This window comes from Microcebus murinus, chromosome 2, assembly GCF_040939455.1.
Source record: "Microcebus murinus isolate Inina chromosome 2, M.murinus_Inina_mat1.0, whole genome shotgun sequence".
Lineage (NCBI taxonomy): Eukaryota > Metazoa > Chordata > Mammalia > Primates > Cheirogaleidae > Microcebus > Microcebus murinus.
In genome coordinates, this window is record NC_134105.1 from 96,503,209 (window position 1) to 96,527,405 (window position 24,197).

At 42.0% G+C, this 24,197-nt stretch overlaps 1 protein-coding gene across 3 annotated transcripts in view; it reads right to left on the reverse strand.

The window, feature by feature from the left end:
* Positions 1-512: 512 nt before the first annotated feature.
* Positions 513-24,197, reverse strand: part of TBX15 (T-box transcription factor 15) — a 105,505-nt gene continuing 81,820 nt past the window's right edge. For all 3 annotated transcript variants that reach the window (XM_012761841.3, XM_076000019.1, XM_012761842.3), the window contains exons 7-8: positions 13,854-13,951; positions 513-1,565 (exon numbers count right to left, since the gene is read on the reverse strand). In XM_012761841.3, coding sequence (XP_012617295.1) covers positions 781-1,565; positions 13,854-13,951 — 883 coding nt within the window. In that variant the 3' untranslated portion in view covers positions 513-780. The remainder of the gene's footprint in view (positions 1,566-13,853; positions 13,952-24,197) is intronic.

Here is a 24,197-nt window from a genome sequence, read left to right on the forward strand (position 1 = left end):
CCTCTCCTCTTCAGCTGCTCTCACTCCCTCTTTCCACAGGTACCACTGGGAACGGTCAAAGACAGCATACTGAGCAAAGACAGCCAAAGTTCAAAAGCAATCTTCCGGAGGCCAAGTCCAGTTGCAGTAGATGTCTTCCCACCCTCATCGATGGGGAGGGGTTCCAGGACCACATGGTTCATTCCAGAAACAGGGGAAGCTGCAGGGGAGAAAGGCTGGCAGCTACTGCCGGCCAGTCCATCTAGAATCGTACATAGACAAATTCTTGGTGAAAGCACCCATGCCGGGCCTCCCTCCGCAGAGTTCGCCCAGTTCAGAGTCAGTGTGCATGTATGTGTGTGCACGTACAAGTCTGTGTATGAATATATGTGTGTACATATTCATGTATGTATGCATAGGTAGGTCTGTATGTGTATGTGTGTGTGTATGTGTGTAAATTTCCATGGCTGCTACACGCTTGCATCTCCCTTAACGTTATTATGAAGTGATTATTCAGTCTCTTCAAAGGCCACTCTGGAGCAGACAATGCTTTATAAAACTAAGGTTTGGGAAGGCAGAAGAATGGCCACTGAGTTATGGATGATTCTACCACAAGTATGCTTCAGTGGCTTAAAGGTGTCTCTGTTGTTCTTGGGTATGTGTGTTTTCCTTCTCCAGAAAAAAAAATAAAAATACACAGTTCCTGTTTTCCAAAGGCACTGGGCTCCAAAAGAGAAGGATCTGCCCACGGAGACTCTGGGGCCTTGACTGCCATAGACTCCGTGGTGTTCAGACTGGCCTTTAAACCATGTGTACAGACATCTGGGAGGAGGAGCCTGGGACCGCCCCGTACTGCCGGCCATCGCAGGTGTTGGCTGCCTGCTGATTGTTGGGCGAAGGGCTAATCATGTGCATGCTGTGCTCCATCCCCGAGGGCAGATACTGCCTCTCCCCAAAGGCCCCATTGGAAGGAGAAGAACAGAGTAAAGTGCTTTGAGAGGCGCTCAGTTTTTCCGGGCTTGCAGCTAGCCTAGGGGAGGTGGGGAAATTGTATCCATACAGGTTGTAGGGGTTGTGGAGGGAGAAGGCATTGTAGGAACTCTGCTGCATGTGGCCACCCCCGAACATGTGTGGTGATGAGGAGCTGGAAGCAGCATTGCCTGCCTGCATGACATACTGAAACTGGGATGTGGGGAAGGACCCCAGCTGGCCACCGTAGGCTTCCATCTTGCTGTTGCCAGGCAACGAGGGAGGAGTTGGTATTCCTGAGATCAGGGATGGAGTCCTCTGAGGCATGAAGGTTTCGGAGGGCTGAGTGGCTGAAGCGGTGCCACTCTGGAGCCTGTTGTAGCCACTGTCACTCAGCCCTGGGTAGCTCTGCAAGGCAGCCATGTTGCTTCGGGCACATGGTGGGTAATCAGAGAGGTTTAGGTTACACAGCTGGCTCTCTCGACAGCCCACGTTGAAAGTGTTGGGGGCCAGATGAAAAGTCGGAGGAGAACAGGATGGAGATAAAAGATGAGAAGAAGCCGAAGGGGATGGTGTCCCAGTGCTGGAGGTGGTTGGGGAAGTGCCTGTGCTGCCCCCTGAAAAACAAAACATGAAACCATTGAAACAGAGGCCTTTTAAGATGAGTCAGTCCAGGCCAAATGCAAGCCGTACAGGAGGTGCCTTCAAAGGTCCAAGACGGGCTGACTTTTGCAGAACCATGATTTGTTCTTAACTCAGCCAATGTATGCTAAGTGATTCCACCTGTGCACACACACACACACACACACACACACACACACACACACACACACACAGGCTCACATACACACACACTCTAAAAGGGAGGACAAAGAGGATGACAAAAAGTTAACACCAACTCTTGTTTGTTTCTCTCTTAGAGCTTTAGTAAGTCCTATGTTTAAAAATAATAATAAACCTTCCCATATTCACTTTGCCATTTCTCATGATCAAATTCACTTTCTAATAAGACCTCTGGTGATCAGCATTAAAATCCACTAGCTCAACTTTTCCTATTCTCAGTGGAAATGCACTAAATATGTATTTTAACCAGGGACTGTTGACTACTTTGCAATTATTAGTCTTCCAGCTAAAAATGTAGGAAATCAAAGGAGGACCCCAATTTCAGAGGAAGTAGGTATTCAGGCAGGGTAGCAGGTCAGGACTAAGGCCTGGGAGGGCAGGGCAGAGGGGCCCAGGTAGTGGGATGGGACAGTGCGGAGTGAGATTAAAGTTGTGTCATATGGGAGGCATTGGAGCACAGTTATAAGAACTAGGTCAGAGTAAAGCAAGGCTGGCCCCAAACGAAACCAATGATCCAGAGCCTCTGCTGCTCTTCCTTTATAAGTTCCTTCCCAGTTTCATAGACTGGAACAAAGACTATGAAGTGGAGTCTTTGGAGTTTTGATATTTATGAGCACAAGAAGCCCAAAAGGCCTTAAACTGACGGAGAGTCAGGAGATCTGAGTTCTACTCACAGCTCTGCTATACTAATCACCCATGACCCTGGGCACATTACAGTTTCTTCACCTAGAGATGAGAAATTGAGTTAGATCCATGGTTCTCAAGCTGAGAGGACCTGCCAGCTTTAAAAAGTGCTTATGTTCCAAGATTGCACATAGGACAAGCTGAACAAGCGTTTCTGGGCATGGAACCTCCATGTCAGTATTGTTTTAAAAGCTGACATGTGTAGACAGGGTTGAGAACCAATAAAACAACCTGAATTCCTCATTTTTAAGTACCCAGAGTAATGATTCTTAAACTTGAGTGTGCATCATAATCAGCTGGAGGGCTTGCTAAGCCATAGATTGCTGACTCCATCCCCACAGCCTTTGATTCTATAGGTCTAAAGAAGGGTAGTTCTAACAAGTTCTCAGGCAATGGTCCAGGGACCACACTTTGAGTTAGAGGATCGACCCCCTGATCTGTATTTGAAAGAGTTGATCTTATGCCATGTGAATGTTAAAGCTAGACAAGTGGGTGATACACCAACAGGTTGAGGGCCAATTCAATCCAACCTACTTTAAATGTGTTCTTAGATGTTTAAGAAGACCCAAAATGACCTTAACCAGCCTCCTCTTTCCTGAGGCCAGGAAGCAGCATTCACTTCCTCTCTCACCCAGTGGAAGTTAAAGACAGTGGTGAGTGCTAGGGCTGCTGGATCCTTTATTTGATTCCAGAATGAGTGGAATCATTCCATTTTGTCTTCCATAGGAAATCTCCCAGATGGAATTCTCTCCTTCAGAACAAGCTTGGGACTTGCCCAGAATTGCTGAGACCTGTGATCCCCCAAGGTACATGGTGCCTTTTAGGTCACCCACAACTCATGTTGGCACTCTTAGAAGCTGAGCACTAGAAACCAGTAAAGGGTATTTTAAGTGGAAAGGAGCAGGAATAAGGATTTTATCTGTGACGAAAAAGTTAAGAGAACCAGCAGGGTTCCAGAGATACTGGCATACAAAGAAACTATCCTCAGTGTCTTAGGAAGGGGTGTGGTCCCAGATGTGTGAATTAAGAGACAGATGCCTCAAAGACGAACCTAAAGTTAATGTTTAGCAGGCAATAAAAGCCTCAGCCTACCTCCACAGATATAGGTAATAGTATTGTGCAAGTACAAATACTACTGTACTATAATAGCCTTAGAAGTATAAATTCGGTTCTTGTTAGTAGTTTTTTCAGAGTTTAAGTTTTACAAAGCTCAACTAATATCATCTCTTCCATGATCAAAAAATTTCTCCAGTGAACTCTCAAGGTAGAATTGGATGGCTATAAATAGCTGCTGATTTTAGAGGCATTTCAGGAAATTGTCTTTGCTCATTTCTAGTTCACAACTTAAATTCCCTTAAAAGAAGTAAAAAGATTTTTATTCCACAACTTGAGATAAGGCCAACATTGTAAATACCACTGGGAGAAGGAAGCCAGCCGCTGGCCATGGTGGGAAGAGCCCTGGGCCTGATCGATTCGAGGTCCATTGACCTCTGTGCAGCTCATGACCACAAGCAACACAGGCCACCTCTTCAATCTCGTCAGCTATGACATGAGGGTCTTGAACTAACGGGACTCAGTTTCTGTCCTTCTCAGAATTAAATCTGTATCTAAGGATTAAAGTAATATATGGTGTAAAAGGTCAACTACAAGTACTCTCCAAGGAGTCATTTTAATATAATGAAGAAATTTAGAAAGGGGAAGATTCTAAAAGGAGGAAGATGAACATCTCATGCTTCTTGTTTTTGTATGGCTGAATGGCCAAGCCTAATGTGCCTTGCAGAAAACTCACAGATTCATTTTCTACAAGCCTGTGCTTCCTCTTTGAGGCATTCTGCAAATTTTCCTCCTTTTCCGTTTTAAATGCCATGAGCTTCACTAAAATAAGCATTATGGCACAAATGGAGAAACTTGACTCCAGCTGTAAAGAGATTTGTGTTTTATAGGATATGTATCTGGTCTCCTCTCTTTGAAAATCCATCCTTGCTCCCCCTGATCTGGTGTTTATGTGGTCCCTGAGGAGACCACCTGTTCAACATGCTGTACTGTCCTGTTATAGGTATGCTCCATCAGGCACTGGCCCTAGCCCTGCAGCAGGAAGTGCAAGATGAAGCAGATGACTTTCTACAACTCTAAATGGTTTTCTCTGATGGCCCAAGATTGAGCGAATGGTACTGATTTAAGGCCTCCATTGGTTTCACTACAAAAAATAAATAAATAAATAAATAAGAAGGGAACTATTAACAAGTTACAGGGATTTCTGCTGAGCAGATGAGAGGCACATGTGAAAAAGTTTGTAGTCAGCTTGCTTTGGCTTTTAAATGACATTCACTGGAAATGAGACTTGGTGGCCTGCTCAGCTTCAGGGGGGTGGGAGCCTCCATATGAACCAGTGTCTGAAGGGGAGGGCAGGTCTGTCCAAGAGAAGATCATAATGCTTCCATTCACTTTGAAGAAATGCCCTTATGCACTTATAGTACTCAATAGAGGTAATAGCTATTTTTAAGGTCCATATAGAGAAAGAAGAAAGACTATGATATTCATTTTGCAAAGAAGCACACTGAGATACTGAGAAGTCTTTATTCTCTTATTATCTAACAGCTTGTCAACTCTTAGACAAGATTGGAAGTGCCATCCAAGTGCTAAATAAGCATAAAGAAAGAGGCCACCCTCCCTGTGCATTTCAACATTTGGCGGACTAGAGACTCTCATCACAGAAAAACTAGGGCAGAGTGGGAGGCCAGGCCTCCCTGCCATAGAAGGGTCAGAGCTGCCTCTCAAAGCAAAGTAAGCCCCTCTCCCCTTCACCTTCCTCCCATCTGTACCTGCCAGGTCCTGAATGCTCTAAGAGTCCTGAAATAAATTTTTTTTAATAGATGAGAGTGCACTGTAGAGTCAGACAAACCTGGTTCCAATCCCAGCTGTCTTACTGATTATGGTACCTGAGCCAGTTAGCCTCCCCAAGCTTCAGGTTCCTTGATCATATAGATAGTATTGCTAATATCTACTTTGTAGGGATATTTTGAGAAATAGATGAGATATTACAAAGTGCTCATAACAGTACTTGACACATAGGCATTAAATATTCTCTTCTCTGAGAAAAGGAGTGAAGGGAAGAGAAAGGATCTTGGGGCATTTGGGTTCTAATGCAGATGGATCTCAGGTGTTGACCTCCATCCATGTGCTGAGCATCTTGGTCTCTCCACACAGTGATGAGCATGACATCACAACAGCCACGTGCCCATTGCTACAGGATAGAGGAGCCTCAGTGGCCGTGAGTGACTGAGCATTGCACCGAGTGGCAGCTGTGGGCCCACCCCAGCCATATTCCCAAAGGCTAAACCAACTTTGGTTCCTCCCTGAATTATCTATCCCTCCTCCACCACCAGCCCAGGATGAGAGTGGGCCGCCCCATGGCTCCATCCCTCCTCAAAACTGACAATACAGATGGGTAGATTGGTAGCTTTCCCACTTTTGTTAAGGGTCTTAATTCCCTTCTGAGAGGAGATTAATATGTAATGCCCTGAGTGGGCTAAAACTGTCAGGAGTTCTAGGACCAATCTCCCCCAGTCCCCACTCCCTGTGTGCTATTTTACCCACAGACCAAAGCGAGGACATACACATTAAAATTCACATATGACATTAACTTGCTCCAATATTCAGGGCTAACAGCCAAAACAACCAAAAAGAATACATGTTTAGCAGTGATCCCATACAACGACAATAACCTAGAATTTACTTGTGTACCATGAAGACAAGTTAAATGTGACCGTGAAAATCCTGAATACCAAACCTGCTGACTTCTGCATCTTTAAATTCATCACTTCCAGATTGTAATATGGGGGCTTTCACATACAGTTTCCTTTTGGATTTATTTTGTTATGCCTTTCTTCCGCCCCACCCCCACCCCCGCCAAAAAAATTTTGAAAAACAGTAAGACAATACCCCATCTGGGCCAGTAAAGAATAAATTTCCATGTAATTACTTGGTTCCACGAGCCAGACTCTTCTCTCCTATAACTCAATGGTGTCTGTCCCTCAGGAGTGCAGATTCACTGGGTATCCTTAAGAAGCCTTCTTTGATGCTTTCAAACAGGTAAGAGGTAAAATATCAACACCCTCTGGACTGATCCCAGGGAATAAACCCAGAGGCCATAAAATTTAATGAGCACAGTAACCTTCAGGTCAACTAAATAATTCCTTAGTTGAGAGGAGTACCCTTCTCATAATGCAAATGCGAACATTATAGTGCTAATGGGAATTGTGTGGTTTCTATCTTAGAAGGATTCCTAATGCATCCTTCTCCATAAAATTTAAATATATGATACATCCAAACTCCTTCCCTTTAAAATACTTTTAATATTTTCACCCAGTTCTCAGTTTTCACATTGGTCCTCTGTGTTCTGAGTCTATTTGCTTCTTAGATGGTCCCACTTTACACCTACCACATTCCGTAGGTGGACAGCTCCAACTTCTTCACTTTCCATTAACTTATGTTTTTTCTGCTACTTGTCTTACTAACTTGCTTGCTGCAGGGTATATCTGTTGTTATGGTCATTTAAGAATGAATCTGCCTCTGGCAACAATACCCAGTTTTCCCACTGGGAAACACCCCTCACCCATTCTCACCCCTTCACCCCCACCTCCAGGGAAGGTGCATGACCCAGGTCTAGACAATCAAAGCATCATATTCCCCCCACCGCTGTAATTAGTTCAGGGGTGACTCAATTAGAGTCAAGGAGATTCAGTGAGATGTTGCTAGAAATCTTAGGAGAAAGGTATATATCCTTTCCCATCATATTTAAACTTAAAAGATGTAGAGCCGGGGGTGCTGGCAGCATGTTACTGCCATGGGGAGGCTGAGAATGCAGTCAGCAAAGAGGAGAACAATGTTGAGAGATGGAGCCAGACCTGGTGATCTTTCTTGGGCTCCCGGATCAGGCTTTGCCTAAAATCAGCTACATGAATCTTTTCAGTTTCATGAACCAATGAGTTCTTTCTTATTTTGCCATTTGGGTTTTATTTTACTTACAACACTAAGAATCCTAATTGATACAGCTCTCTCTCTAATTCTACAGGTAATTCCAGTAGAATCCCTTCATGCAAATCTGAAGGGCTGAGGATATTAGGATAAAGCTGGAGGAGAAAGAATGGAAATGAGACTGAAATGAAAGTGTGGGCCACTTTTTCAGATGGAGGCTACAGATGATGCCTTCCTAAAATATGATAGATCACCTACAAGTAGTAACCAGGGCGTTCAGCTATCTGGATAGATACCTGGATCTGTAAAAGAAAATCTGATAAGACACTAACCTTACTTTCAAAAACTGATAATTTCTTAAATGGTTAAGTGATTAGGAAGAGCTGCTAGTCTGACCTCATTCTGGTCAATGAGAACAGGCTAAACAACAAAATGAAACGCTGGTGACTTTTCAAAAGGTGATTTTTCATATTAGCCTTCATGACAAATAAGGAATATAATGTAGAGAATAGAAAAACAATAGGTGCTGGGCTTTTTAAAAAAAAATTTCTAAAAGTTCAGGGGAAAGAAATGCACAAATACAGCAATAGAAAATATAAACGGGATGGTAATTTCAAAACCAACTTCAACCTCACAAATGGTAAGAAGATAAAAGAGGAACATCTAAGGACATCAGAGTGGCTATTCTCTAATAGGTTTGTGAAATGCAGGTACATAACACATAAGGAAAGATATATAAATAAAGGCAGAGAAACAATGGAATGATCTTGTGAGAATAACACTGGGAAGCCCAGAATTAAGCAGAGTTTTTAGATTTCCCTGACAGCAATAGCCATGTTCTTCCTCCTACTGGATTTATTTCTTTTGAACAAAGCACATTGCTTTAATTTTCTATTTTTGTCATTATTTCTGCCTCAACAAGATTTAACATTACCTATGAAAGCAAAAGAAACACTAATATTAATTGACTAGAAGGGTGAATAAGTGACACTTATGTACTTCCTAGTGTTAAAACTTCAAGGTCATTTTATTTACTCCCCATAGCATGTATACTAATACATGATCACCTGAAACCCTAAGTAATTCACCCTTCCTTGCTATTCTGTTATTTTTACTTAAAAATTTGGGGGCACTTTCTTCACTGTTCTTTATTTATTTTATTTTATTTTCCAATTTCCCTGTCCTTCAAATTTTAGCCTAAGGCTGTCACAATTTGGTGAACTTTTGCAGAACACATGGACACCAGTCCCTAGATACAGAACCTAGCAGAGTTGATTCACTCATTCAACCTCTGTTTGAGTTCCAAATATTTACTCAACCAGGGAGTGGTTCTACCCAGAGATTTAATCATGAAGGAAAAAATGGTGAGAAAAATGTGGATGAGAGATGTTAATGAAAGAATGATACAAATAAACAAGAGCACACCCTAAGGAGACTTAGCCTGCTCTCCATGGCAGAGAAAATTTCCCCAGGGAAGTGATATTTAAGCTGAGATCTCAAAGATAGACAGAACTAACTAAGAAGACAAGTGAGTGGAAAAGAGCCTTTCAGGCAAAGAAACATGTTGCTGGAAGGAGCTCAGCATATTTGAAAAATGGAAGTAATATGAGTGACAGTAGAGCCACAGGGAAGAGGGAAGGTGGTGTAGGTTGAAGCTAGAGTAGTAGTAACAGCAATACTAAGGATAATCACAGGGAACAGTTATTGAGTACTCTGTCCTAGGTGCTTTCTAAGCACTTTACGTATATTATTTTATTTAATTCTTATTGTTACTGTTTCCATTTTAGAAGTAAGGCAGCAAAAGCCAGAACATGCAAGGTCTAGGGGGCTATGTTAAGGAATGTGTCTTTCATACGTGAAAGTAAATTGTGGCCACTCAAGGGTCTTAAGCAAGTTGGGGGTACGGTATTGATGTGAAAAGATGCATGTTTTAAAAATATGACTCTGCTATTTGGAGAATAGCTTGGAGGGAAAAGTAGAGACCACAGAGGACATCATTGTCATTCAAGTGAGAGGTGTCAGCTCAGAGTGGGGGTGATTGGAGATTAGAGATGTGGACAGATAAAGAACTTGGCAATGCTTGGATATGGGGGTGGCGAGGGGAATATCCAGAGTGTCCTTCTCTAAGAAGAGGGTGCCAGGCCTGGGAAGTGGGTAATGTATTCAGCTTTAAACACACTGAGCATAAGGAACTTTGGGAACAAAACAGAATATGTAATCAATTACTCTTTGTTTTAATGGGCTGATTGAGATGCTTTCTGCCCCATCAGGAGCTCCTCATTCTTATTAGTGTGTGCCATGCTGCAGAATTGAAGTCTTGTCCTTTTGTAGCTAAAAAAAAAGGTGCTTTAAAAATTTCTACGTGAATATTCAATTACAAGTTGTACAGATGGGTATTAGTCCTCATCTTGGCGATAGATCTGTGTAAATTGGCTGTTTTGATCATTACAGTGGCCCCACAGTTCAAAAGCTGATGTCCATTGAATTGTCCTTCTTTCCCAATATTTTACCAGTATGACTTGCTTGGTATCTGATCCTTCTCACTTACCAACCTTTAACGAATACAGGTCAAACTGGTGAAGATCCAATCATCAACAGAGGCCCTCATGATCCTAACTCTGTTACTGCCTCACAGACACTGAAACCCCAGTGATATTGAAATCTGTAGTATGTCTGCTAGCACTTGAAGAGAAGGAAGGGCTTCTGTCAATGGCAGGTCCCCTCGTTTCCACAAATGGAGATGTAGTGCCACCTCTAGCATCCCTGGTCCAGAATGGTTCCTTTTAGCACAACAGGTATCAAATCACTTGAAGTCACTGCTCATAAAACTCTCTCAGTTTGGGCCATACCTATAGCTCTGTTATATATGAGGAAATGTAGGCACAAATTTGGATCAAGGGTATCCATTGGAACAACAGAACTGCATTGCACTTGACTATCACTGATCTAGGCTCTTGCTCCTTTTTCCTTCTGTGTCTGTATTGCCTCGATCACCTTCTCCAATCATAACCTATTTGGTTAGTTCATTTCCTCCATCTCTAGCAGTTTCCTAGCAGAAGGCTTTCCTTTGCTTCCATTTTTATCTCCAGGCCCTCCAGACTCTCCAAACATATAAACATCCTAGCTGATTCTAAATAAAGACATCTGAAGCTAAGACCATACATTTGACTTCATAAAAAAATGAAATATGGACCTATTTAGAGTTAATGCTCAAGTTGTTGAGCAATAAACCATCAATAGGAAGAGTAGATTAAATTCTTTGAGGAAAATTAAAGCTCTAGTAAGTAACAATGAAGAGAGATAACATGGTCTTGTGGAAAGGAACTGTCTTGTCATAAAGGAGATCTGCATGACTTTCTCAAGTCAGTTCTGCCACCACTTAACTGCAGAGATGATACCAGATGGCTTCATGCCTCAGTTTCTTTTTTGTGTCAAAGACAGAGGATAATGAATCCCATGTATTCTTCTACAAAAGAGAAAACAACTATTTAGAACACTCGAGTCAATATTTTTTTAAATAGTAGGATTTGAGTTTTTACAAAACTATGGCGAATATGTAAGTTCTTCCTTTGAAATTCTATCATCAGATGAGTCTTAATGAAAGAGAAATAAAAATGACAGCAAGAGCAGAATCAAAAAGGCATCATTAACCTCATCTAAGCAGAAAAGTTGAGCCGATCTTCATCAGTAACAACACAAAACTGTCTTAGGCCTGCTCTTTGACAGGACAGATATTCATGTGTTTGAAGCAATGAAGTAATATGGACAACTGAGTGAGTCGGTCATGATTTGGATCTTAGGTTCAGTGCCAATACTCCCCTCATTAATAGGGAATTTACTGCAAAATCAGTCTGCCACTGAAGTTTCCACTAAAAGTGCATCGCTCTCTATTCCTTCTAAGCCACAAAGCAGCTCAGCACAGATGGATGTGTCTCTTTCCTTCATTTTATGAGTGATGCTGTCCAGAGTTACTGGGCAGTTTTTAAAGGAAGAGAGAAGAATGGGTGTTGTTGCTTTTATGTCCTCTGTTAGCATCAAGAAACTGAGCCACATATTTTTTAATAATGAGAATCTGGATCAAGTTCAGTGTATACTTCAAAATATATTCCAATTAAACTATTTAATAGAGTTTTGGCTTTCTTCTAGCCCCATCCCACCACCATATGTATCCAATAATTCAACCTCTTCCTCCTTTCCAATAAAATATGGGGTCACTGAAGTGTTTTGAAAGTTTGGTTTCTCTAAACCATTATTTTCAGAGTGTCACTAATAAGCCTTCATATTGATAATATTGATTTTTGTAGTAGAAGTACCCTGAAACCTACTGTGCTGAATACCTAAGCAACTCATGCAGGTCCCCTGTCCCTGCCCAATGGCCCTACGTGTATTACAATGCAGGTAGCTATCCCCAATGATCACTCTGTATCTATATCCACACACAAACTAAGTGGTTGTGCTCCAAGACAACAGTAATCCTGCCTACCTGAGCCACAAGGCCAGCAAGCGATCTCACTCACCATTCATTAGGCACTTACTGGGTGCCAGGCCCTGTGGTAGATCTTGAGGACACAGCAGTAAACACAATAGTTGATATCTGCGCTTGCTCTCAGGAACTGGCAATATCCCTGCCAACCTCCTCATACCAGCCTCCTGCTCAGCTAGAGCTTGGAAAGCCGATGAGTAAAGCAAAAGCAGATAAGCAAAGCAGCACCTCAGAACTCATTCGAATCAAGTAAATGTTTTTGAATGATACTTTTTTGGTTATAAAGCATGTTTCCATAACTTGCTTCACAAAAAATTATCCCTCTTTTGTAGGTGAGAATACTGGCACTCAGAGCGAAAGTAAATTGCCCAAGGTTTAGAGAGTCAGTGACCATCAAATGTGAGAGTGCAGGTTTTCCTGACTCCCACAAAACCTCTGCCTCTTAAGGGCCATGAGGGCCTGAAATCTGTATTAACACCCTGAATAATTATTGACTCTGCTTCTAATCACAGCTTTATAGGGAACAATATAGTAAAGAGATGGAAATTCTGGATCACTTACCTCACCAGATCCCTGGGAGGAGCAATAGTCTAATCATGTTTTGAATAATTAATCATCAGAAAGGCAATACTTTCTGTCCCTAATACATCTTTCTCTTAAGCATCCACGTACAGGGACATAAGGGAGTTGAAGATGAAGATGATGATGACAAAGACAACAATAACTAGGAGTATTAAGTGCTTACTAGGATTTTAAATGCATTATCTCATTTAACCCTCACAAAAATTCTATTATATTCTCCCATATAAGGCAGAAGATGAAAATTGGGTGTCAGAAAAGTTGAAGGACTTGACCAAGGTCACATAGCTAAAAAGGAACAGTGATAATAGCCTTACCCAAGTTGTCTGACTCCAGAGTCTATGCTTTTAATCAGTACATTCATCTTAAAGCCTGCCATATTTCAGCAATTTGGGTCACAAACCCAATTCAGTATACAAAGTGCTAGATGTTCACCTGAGAAGGGGATGTAATATAATATATTATCAAGTCCTAAAATAGCCTTTCAAATGGCAGAACCACAAATTCAAAAATTGAGCTTCTATTCATGGCATCCATTTGGTGGAACAACATGAGCTCAGTCTGTAAATGCTGATCACTGCCACCCTTAGGCAGGGGCAGTTTGAAAGAGACTCATTAAGTATCTGACTCTTTGGGAAGCTTTCATCCAGGGACCCATGTGGATGGGTGCTGTGCCTGGGGAGGCCACAGATTAGCCTGAGAAAAGGAGTTGAAATCAGCCTGCAAACTGTCTGTACACATGGCCACAGCTTTCCCAACCTGAGTTACCAGGGAAAGGAGATTAGAAATTGGGTAAAAAGTACAAAACATCACGGTGAAAAGTCACTTGGCCCATCCACCTGAGAGGGGTGTTGTTTCAGATAAGCAAAAGGAAGAGAACACAATTTGCAAGGTTCAGATGAGCTCACAGCAGCCCACTCCTCACGGTGAGACCTGATGTCACATGTATTCCCATTGTCCAGAGCTAAGATTTTGCCCACTACAAAGACTAATGAGGCTGCCATGAGGAATGTATGAAGCTCTCTTCAAATAGCAAGGCCTATGTCAGTGCTTAGTAATAATAATAATAATTTCATCACCATCATAACCGTAAACATATAACCATGTTTTTAGGAAGGGAGAGGGAATTTTGAGTGCCAGGTGAAAAGCTGCCTCTGGAGCCAGCTTGTTTGCTCAAGTGGTGATGCTTTGGTTATTTATGGAGCTACCAAGTTCTCTACATTCCAGGAGAATTGGTATCACCCATATCTTGGCCAGGGGTCAGATGAGCTATATTCAGTTCAGTTCCCACTCCCTCCTCAGTCCTATCACCAAGTGGAGGCCTCATCCGGGGCTTTACCTTGCTGCTTTTGCATGGTGGTGAAATCCTCAAAGGTAAGTGTGCGCACAGGAGGTCTCCAGAATGCATACGTCTCCATGATGGCTTCAAGTCCCGTTCTGGAGGAAGAAAAACCAGCAAGGGACGCTATAAATAATCCTAAGAAATGCACTGACTTTTTAAAGATCCAGAGGTGGTTTGTCTAACAAGTGGCATAAACACAGGCACTGAGAGATATCACATCACCATCAGAATGACTTAGTCTGGAAAAGCACACGGCACAGATGATGCTGGATTGCGGGAGGAAGAACAAATTAACCCGATTCAGAATGCCTGCAAGCAAATCTACAACCATGATGGAATTTCACTGTGACGTTTCTTCAAAGAAGGTTCAGTCTGCATGAAAAAAGCATGTTATACGTTAAAGGTCAGGGCCACTACTCTCATGAGTACAACTGAGCAGAGAGCAGCACTGACTGTTTCTGTAGCCCAGGACAATGTCATAACCATTACCACGGTGTGCTGACGCAGCCTGTCCCACAGTCAACTCCACACCTCGGGTATGTGAAGAGTCCATGAAACTGTCAAACTGCTGTGGCTTTAAAGGCTGCTTAAGTCAACAGAAATGAGAAGGACAACAGAAATAAAAGGAGAGGTAAGCGATCAAATACACTCGGGTTTCTGTTGCAATAAGAAACACCTACCTGAAGGCACAGAAAGGGCTTGGTCTTCAAAATTATACCTCAGGCCAAAGGACCAGTGCATTTCTCCAAATATTTATCTGTGTTTTTGTAACCCAATACTCAAGTTGGTCTTTGAAAGTCACAAGCTGTCAGACTTCAGGAAATATCTGATATTTTACAAGTACATTCTTTTAAAACTTCTGGTTCACTGGAATTGGGAATTCCATAAACTGGACTGTGTGCACACTGTCTACATTACTCTTTAGTTAATTACGTCTGTGCCATATATATGAGATGTTGATACGTATCATTCCCACACACTTACTCATGTTATGCAGACACATTCTTGCTGATACTCCGTGTCCTCAAAACAAAGTATTGGTTAGAACTTTGTTTAAAGCTTTAAACACAACTTCTGATTATTGACTTTTCTTTAAAACTAACTATTCTACTTCTAAATTGAGGGAGTGGAAGCGCAGGGATTATGGAGAAGGAGAGTGGGAAAGAGCAGATGGCTTCAGTCTTTTCATTGCAAAGCCACTGAACAGTGACATGGTGTTCCTTCCCCAAACAGACAAACCTTCCCTTTTGAGATGAAATATATGCTGCTTGTCCTTCTCCTTGGGTAATACATTTCCAGAGTTCTCTTCAGCCTTACACACCAGGAACACACTGAAAAGTTTTATTTGAAGTGGGAACAAATATCCTTTTCTTACCAATGACTCTAGGATCCCTTGAGGTTCTTCTTAGATGAGCTGCTGATACACTGACTGACTCTTTGTGTTGGAAAATTTCCTCTCTGAACAGGCCTTACTCACACAGTTAACTTTCTAAAGTCTTCCCTGGAATCTGGGAGGCTTTAAATACGCCAATGTTGGCAATCCAAACTCTGTATTTTAAGAAGAGGTTCGGAGAAGAGAGTAGTGCATGGTGTTTATTAGCTGTTAATCTGTTAGAAGTAGGAATAGAAAACATCTCCACATAGTCACTCTGTATTAATGCTGAATACAGTACATGAAACTATTTGTGGAGAGAAAGAGCCCAGGCAATTAGGGAGTTCAGAATAATAAGGGGATAGGCAGATAAAGCCATGCTGAGCCTTGGTGGATAGAAGAAATAGATAAGCCAGGCTTAGGTCTTACTGCTTTGTTTTGGAATGTTGGCCATCCACCAGAACATCTTAGGATTCCTTTGAATGGCACAGCAGGCTCACTGCAAATGGCAAGGTCTTTGTTGTTCCACCTCCTGTCCCATTCTTCCCAGGAACATGCACCAATGATGAGGACAAACTATTAGCTCAAGGACAAAGAATATTACCTTCTTTGTTCATAATAAGGTGCTAGAAGTCTATAAAGTTGCAATAATACACTAATACACTACCAGTAGTTTATTTATTGAATAAATAGAAAATCAACCTTATATTCTTGGTCCATTTTGTGCTGCTATAACAGAATTCCACGACTAGGCAATTTATAAATGATAAAAGTTTATTTGGCCCACAGTTCTGGAGGCTGGAAAGTCCATGAACATGGCACTGGAACCCAGCCAGGGCCTTTGTGCTGCATCAGTCCATGGTGGAAGGCAAACAGGCAAGAGAGGACAAGAGCAAGAGGGAAGGTGGCTGAACTCACCCATTCCCATGATAATTAGTCAATTCTTGAAGTAATGGCATGAATCCATTCATGAGGGTGATCCCTTCATGACCTAATCACCTCTTAAAGGTCCCATCCCTCAACACGATTGCATTGGGGGTTAAATTTGCAACACATGAACTTTGATGGACACATTCAAAACATTGCAGTTTCATTTTTATAACAGGCAAAAAGGCTGTGGCAAAGATATTATCATTTTATTTAAGCATCCAACCCTATATAGCATAATGAGCATTGCGCCACCTATCCAAATCTAAAATCCAATGAAAAGACTGAATTATAGAATCATAGATTTATATTTTGGAAAGGATCTTGGATATCATCTTCTCTACCTCTTATGATACCATGCTGGATGGCTATCCAGCCTCTGTGGGTATACTTTGCCAGGAAAATTTCAGCTTTTTGATAGCTGTGTTTCTGACATGAGGCTGAAATCTCTGACATAGCTTTCACCCTCTGGTTCCATTATCAACAGGTAAACAGTGAGAGTGCTAGACACTTCCCACAAGTAGTCCATCTGCCACATTCCCATCCAAGAGACCTTCTTTAGCTTAAGAACATAAAGTACAACATGACACATATGAACTGGGGGTCTGTCTGGGGGTCTGTCACGACAAGGATCATTTTGGTGGTGGAACTCAAGGGAGGGGTTGTGACTCCCATAAACTAATAGCTAAGGCCACACATGCCTAACCACACCTTACTAATCCACTGTGGATCCATCTCCCACAGATTTATCTTATGTAGGATATAAATTATCCTATAATATATATTATCCTGCAGGATAATATAGACATTATAAATTTATATTACTGAATCTATTTATGTATTCAGCATGTATCTCTTTTTAGAAAAATTAATCCTATTTGTCTACCATATGCCTGATCTTTTATTTGTACTCAAACCCTATTAAGCTTCATTGGATAGCTCTAACTGTTAGAAGTACTCGTTCTATATATCAGGATTTGGTGTAGTGCCACAGAAAAATTAGATAATTCGTCTCTCTCCACAAGTAGCATGTATGAACCTCAAGAGCTTTGGATATCATGTTTTCTATGCCCCCTTGCCTAGCATAGTGCTGGTTACATGTTAAGATCTCAATTGATATGCACTGAATTAATAAGTAGAGGAATGAATGTTTTATTATTGGTCATTATTTCATAAACTGTTTAACCAGCATTTATTTTCTAAGCTTAAAACTTAGGAAAACAACATAGTATAAAACAAAGTCTCTGAAGACAGAAGAAATCCTCAGTATCAGAGATTTGGGAATTGTTTCTATAGCTGATTGTGATTGTTCCTTTATTGACTTCAGTCTCAGAGAGATTTCAGTTTTCCTTTGGTTTCTTTTGTTCCTGTCATGGAATTTCTGACCTTCAGCAGAGTCTGAGTCCCCTAGCAGAGGATAGTCATTTCTACACCTCATCTTCCCTTACAAGAGCTTTTGCCAACTACCCATTAACATCCTTAGCCACTTGGATGGCTATTCAAAGTTTATCCTGTGGTACACATTGTTTACTTATGCATCACCATTTTACCCTAGTTTTGTAAAATGTTATCTCCAGGTTTTTAAAAATGAATTCATTGTCTAAAAGATGAAAAAAGCAGCCTTAGGTAACCACATGCCACTAACGTGTTCCACATGGTGGGCCTCTCGGGGTCTGCTGCACACTGCTGATGTCATCTCTGAGGTTTCCAATCAGAAATGGTCAAATTGGCAAGTGTCCCTCTCTTACTTACTTTTCCCTATTAGCTCCAGTGACAACAAAGCCCACATCCAAACCTCCTTTGTTCAGTGATTTGGCTATAATCACCTCCCTGGCTTCCAGACCTCTTCTTTTTAGACCTTTCAGTCTGCTCATTGGCCAAACCAACAGAATATGCTGAAGAGGAGGGGGGAGAGGAAAAAAAGGAAGCAAGCCAAAGAGTTCTTTTGCAAATTGATGGTGCCTTGAGATCAACTGATTTAGAAAAATAGCCAGACTGTAAAGAAATATCCTTCCAACCTTCTCATTCCAAAAAAAAAAAAAAAAAAAGACAGTAGGATCATTCCTTTGAAGTTCAGCAAATATTTGATAATCACAACAAATATAAAAACATTCATGACCCTGTGAGGTAGCACACCAATGTATATTCCTGCTTTTCACTTGTCTTGAGATAGGGAGTTAGATTGTTTGTTTGTTTGTTCTGTTTGTTCTCCCTTTAGTTCTGTCTTTCCTAATTTTGAGTCTTCCCCATACTATTTGCTGGTGATAATGGTAACTAAGTGAACATATGCTATGAGTTGATTGGGCCACTGGTCATCTCTAAGTAGAAGACAATCAAGAGCTAAGGGAAGACTATTGAGTTAGGAGTCTTAAAGTCATAAAGGAGTTATGCAGCCAGGAAAAGAAAAATATGTGCTAAGTTCTGGAGATATAAAGGCAAAAAAGACACAGGGTCTTTACCCTTTAGGAGTGTTTAACAAGAAAGAGAACAAGATATAAATGACTAGTTACTGAGCTATGCAATAAATACTACACAGGACATATATATGCCAAGATGCCATGGAGCATTGAACAAGAAGTACTTAATACGCCTGGAAAACTCAAGGAAGATTCCACAAAATGCCAGTTGTTTAAGCTTAATATTAAAGGGTACTCAGCAGTTTTCCATGCAGACAAGAGGCAGAAGGGGGTTTTCTAAGTAGAGTTAAAGGTATGTGCAAAGACTTGGAGGAATGGAAGAGAAGGCATGTTTTAGTGACTAAAAATAGTTCAGGGTGACTGGAGTTCGGGGACAAGATGGGGAGGGTAGACACCAGGGACATTTACTTCATGTTAGGTGCTTAGATTTTATCTCATAGGCAGTGCTGTGCCTCTGATCTCCATTCATTTCCCTTTTTGTTCCATTAGCTGAAAAAAAAAAAAACAGAATATTCTGTTCATTCAGATCTAATTACCACAGCTCAACATTCTTAGACTGTCCTTGCTTCACTGTGATAATGTCAAATTTTCCACACTCCCTTCTCTTTACTGGACCTGAAATCAAATTACTCAGGTAAAATTATCAAGATTACTCAGGACATTTGATGTCTGGGGATAGTCTAAAAGACCTCCAGACAAAGGTCTGCAAGTTGACTAAACACCAAACCATCATCCAAAACTTGGTTTTGAATGGTATCATAAGCATATCCACATGATGAAGTAGCTATAATCGAAGTGCCTTACAATGGCTTGGAAGAGCAGGTGCCAACGGAGAGATGCTGGGAGCTGAGTTAAAATTGTTCCTCACCCAGTGGTTCTCAACTTGGGAATCCTGCCCTCCCTTGGAGTATGAATTAGTAGTAATGGCAGTCCATAAGGAGTTTTCACAGCCTCAAAAATATAATAAAAACCTATGACAACACAAAGTAGGTGAACTAAAATATTGTGTTCCTTTGCATTTGACTGGAATGATCTAACTTTAATTTGGTGATACTAAAATCACACAAGGGATAGATTAGCACAAGCTCTGGATCTAGATTACCTGGGCTCATATTGCAACCCCGCTGCTTATTAATGCAACCTTGGCCAAGTTATATAACCCCTTCCTGCCTAAGTCTCCCTAAGTATAACATAGAGGTAATGATAATACTTCCTCCTGTTACTTAATAAATGCAGATTGATTAAAGACAAAATATTCCAAAACAAGAGGAAAAGACAAAAAAAAGTTTGAAAACCATTGGTTTAACTTAAGCAAAAGAAATCCAACTGTTCTGCTCAGGTTGTGACCTACAATAGGAGAATGCATTTTTACCTTACTGGAATTCAAAGCTTTGTTAGCCCTTTGGCTCTGGATTAAATGTGGAGGAAGCTGTATGGTACCTAATTCCATTTTTCATTCTCTCCTCAAAGAACCAAAAATGTGTCCTTCGAGTCCCTGAAGGCCTCATTATCTCGCAGATATTAGAGCCTTCAATATGTTAGCCATTAAAAAGACATTGCTCTGTTCGATGACACCATTCCTGGGCAAGAGCCATAGATAACAAAACAATTGCCAACTTTCCCTGGCAAAGCTACATGGCCAAGAGGACAATGGTGGAAAAGGTTCATGACAGGAGAGGGAGAGCAAATAACAAAGCAGGAAAAAAAATGTTAAGTACTGGCTAAAAGAGCACAAGCCAGGGGACATGATAAACAGCTATCGCCTGGATGAACAGGAGTCCAGCTGCCTGTTGCTGCCAGAATCCAGCACAGGGCCAGCCACCTCGAACTGGAGATGCAACAGCGCCTGAGAGGGAGTCCAACACCGATTGCTTCCATAGATCTGCAAAAGAGCAAAAGCCGCCCATGCCAGGGATAACAAAAGGGTATGCAAAATCCACAGGGGCTGGTAGGATTGCCAGGAAAGAGCAGGATGAGATTGACTGGAAAAATACAGCCAATGGCTCTAGGGAGACGAAATGAAAATACAGAAATTGAAAGTGAGGAAGGTACTTGGGATGTCATGCTGGTTGAAAAAAGTCAAGTGGTTGGCTCATTGGCTCTAAGCTTGCTGCGTGAGACTTCAGGAGTGATGGGAAGTCAGAGATGGACCATGGCACGGTCTCTACAGATTGGCAAGCTGTGCCCAACAGAAGGGAGTTAAATCATTCCCCAGATGCTGTCATTGGCTGGATTTACAAATTCTGAAAGCTAGTACCTCACCATATTCAGTTTTACCATCAACAAAATGGGAAACACTGTGCTGACACCATCAACTTAGAGGTAAAAATGGACAAATTGAACTACTATATGAAATAATTGTTACTATTAATTGTACTTATGATTTGATTTCAGTGGCTAGAAATAAATATATGAGGTTAAACTGTATGAAATTGCTAGTATTTTGCCATTTTGACCTATAAATATAGTAATTCTCTATGTTTAGCTTAATAGATAAAGGTATAGGCAGATTAGAGTTAATTGGTTACAACAGAGAACTCTGCTAATGGATTTTTTTTTTTTTTTTTTTGAGACAGAGTCTCGCTTTTGTTGCCCAGGCTAGAGTGAGTGCCGTGGCGTCAGCCTAGCTCACAGCAACCTCAAACTCCTGGGCTCGAGTGATCCTTCTGCCTCAGCCTCCCGGGTAGCTGGGACTACAGGCATGCGCCACCATGCCCGGCTAATTTTTTTTTTTTATATATATATCAGTTGGCCAATTAATTTCTATTTATAGTAGAGACGGGGTCTCGCTCTTGCTCAGGCTGGTTTTGAACTCCTGACCTTGAGCAATCCGCCTGCCTCGGCCTCCCAAGAGCTAGGATTACAGGCGTGAGCCACAGCGCCCGGCCCTGCTAATGGATTTTAACTGAGATCCATCCTATACCCTTTCTCTTTCCACTCCCAAGGAAAAGTTGTTTTAGATTTCAACAAAGGTGAACTGGCCCTGAAGTTAATTTCTGGCTTTTCCATGTCCCTTCTTTTCCTTCTGTTAATGTGAAGCACTTTGATTCCTCATCTCATACTCCTTTTTCCACTGGGTGTTGTGAGGAGGAGGTTGGCCTGTAACAGGCGGCTCCTGTTTCTGCCCAAGAGAGATTGTTCTTTACTCTATAAACACGGCCTTGGGCCAGCTGCTGCTTGCGGGGGAGGGGGTGTCACAGGAAAATTCCCTACTCCCAAATATTTCCCCCACAGCCATTAGAGGGTAATTCCTTTCCTCGGGTTAAGTATTAACCTCATCAAACATCCTCTTTCAGCAAGCAAATATATCCATTCCCGTAATGCAGTGAATGACTCCATTTTTAGATCTCCATCCCCTGAAACATTACGTAAAGGGACACTGGGCACCAAGAAGGACTGCGGCCAGCCACATTCCCAGCACACGGCACTGCTGGCGGGACATACTCCGAGAATGAGCTCAGACTCAGATTTCCTCCTACACCTCATCCTGCAGGTCCAATTGTTTCTTCATTGAAGGGCAATCCATTAAAACTACTTATCCGCATGAACCAACCTCCCCATGATACAGGGCCTGCCGCTGGCTCCTTTCTTACGGTCCCTGAGTTATGGAATTAGAGTGTCCTTGCTCAGGCCTCCAGTGATGGCCGCCATAGAGAAAAATATCCCCTTCTAAAAGGCTGCACCAATTCCCTGGGCCAATGAAAGGCCACTCCACCTGGTGCCAACAAAAGTGGCTTCTAGGGCACTGCGCCATCTGGAAATGTCACATGGGACAGTCCGCCTTGCAGTTGTCATAAATGCAATGTAGCTGTAAGAGTAAAACCCAAGGTCAAAGGCAGGATGAAGGGCATCGATAGAGGAGAATCCAGAGTCTCTTACTCCATGGCACTTTTAAGACAAGTTCATAGAACCCCTCACTCCCCAGACAGATGATAATTTTAATCCTCTCCTTTTTATGTATGTGTTTGCTTTGGAGGAAGCCCCTAGAAATCACATAAAATTTCCCAAGCTAACTTGGGCTTTGTTGTAAAATCTTGGCAGCCATCCCTAACAGAGACAAGGCTTTCACATCAGCTGTAGGCTTAGAGACTTGCAGAGTCCTCTTTCCTTCCACTTCTTTGGCTCCCCCTTTAATGTGCAGGGCCTGGCATTGCCATACTCCCTCTAGCTGAGTACACTGGGCTCTCCAGGCATGTGGGCGGATGCACCTCCCATGGCTGCTTCTCGACAATGAGACTTAATGCAAAGACTCTTGCAACTCTTTGGCTTCATGACCCTTATAGTACAGGCTCCCACTGAGATGACCACCCCCAAAGACATAATTTTACCTCTCAGTTTACTACTGGGTGACCATTCTCAAACCCTATTCTGCTTTAACTCAGCCTCTGGGAACCCCTTCTTTCCTGAAGCTCACAGACACTGAAAATTGCTGGGTGTCCTTCTCCAGGGAGCCAGGCTGCAGGGGTGTGCCCCCACTATCCAGGGCCAGATCAGATGGTCTCAAGGGTGTGTGTGTCTAATCTACAGCTGGGCTAAGTCAGTGTCTTACAGCAGTAATCTGTCTCAGACCTGAATCAAAATCAGTGTTAGTCTTTCAAACTAAAGATTTGAAAGATTCACCTATTTAAAGATTCACCCATCCTTCCCTCCTAATGTGGTATCCAAAACTAGCTCCCCACTGCTGTTCTACCTGATTGCCCCTGGTTGAGATAGGGCTTTCTCACTCTAGAGTTCCTGGTTTTTAATTTCTCTGCCACTCATCAACACTGTTTACTGTTTTGTAAGTAAATAAACAACTGTTATTTTATTCTGTATACCTGGCACTGTAAGGGAAAAAAATCTAACAATAGGAACCTGGAAAAAATACAGTCCCAGTCTTCCAGGAGCTTACTTCTAGCAGGGGGCAGAGCCCAAGAACACAGACCACAAAACAGAAAAAAAAAAAAAAAAAAAAAAACTCAAGCTGAGGGAAGCTGTTTTTTGTTTTTCCCCAGCAACAGGAGGGTGTCACTCTCTCCCTCAGGGGGAGAAATCTCCCAAAGGTAACTGGATATTGTGTACTGGAACCAGCTTTGATTATTGGTGAATATATATTGACCACCACCCAAAACTGGATTTAGGCCACACAGTTTCTGAGAAATCTAGAAATAGCAACAGCTTAGAAGTAAGCACAGTTTCCCTCCCATTGCAGAGGCAATGCCTGGAAGCAAAATCTATCAGTGTCTTCACACCAAGAGAAATAGCCATGTATTACTCCTCCCCACAATGTGAACACACACATACACCCACTCTCAAGTTCACACATATACTCACATGATCACATTCACATACACACACACACACACACACACACACACACACAGGCTCCCAGTGAAGACTGCTAATCAGTGACATAATTACATGGGAATGGAAAGTAGCAGCTCCAAAAGTAAAGTTTCAAGGGTGGGGACCTTCCCACACCTCTCATCTGGCACTTCCTAAAGAAGCAGGAAGAGCTACATCAGGCTCTGACAATGGTGACACCATGGGTCTGAAAGGTGGACTCGCTGGGGCTCCTACTGGGGTCCTTGACAATTCAACGACTACCACCTCTTGTCTTCATCCAAGATCACAATCAGTTCTGAG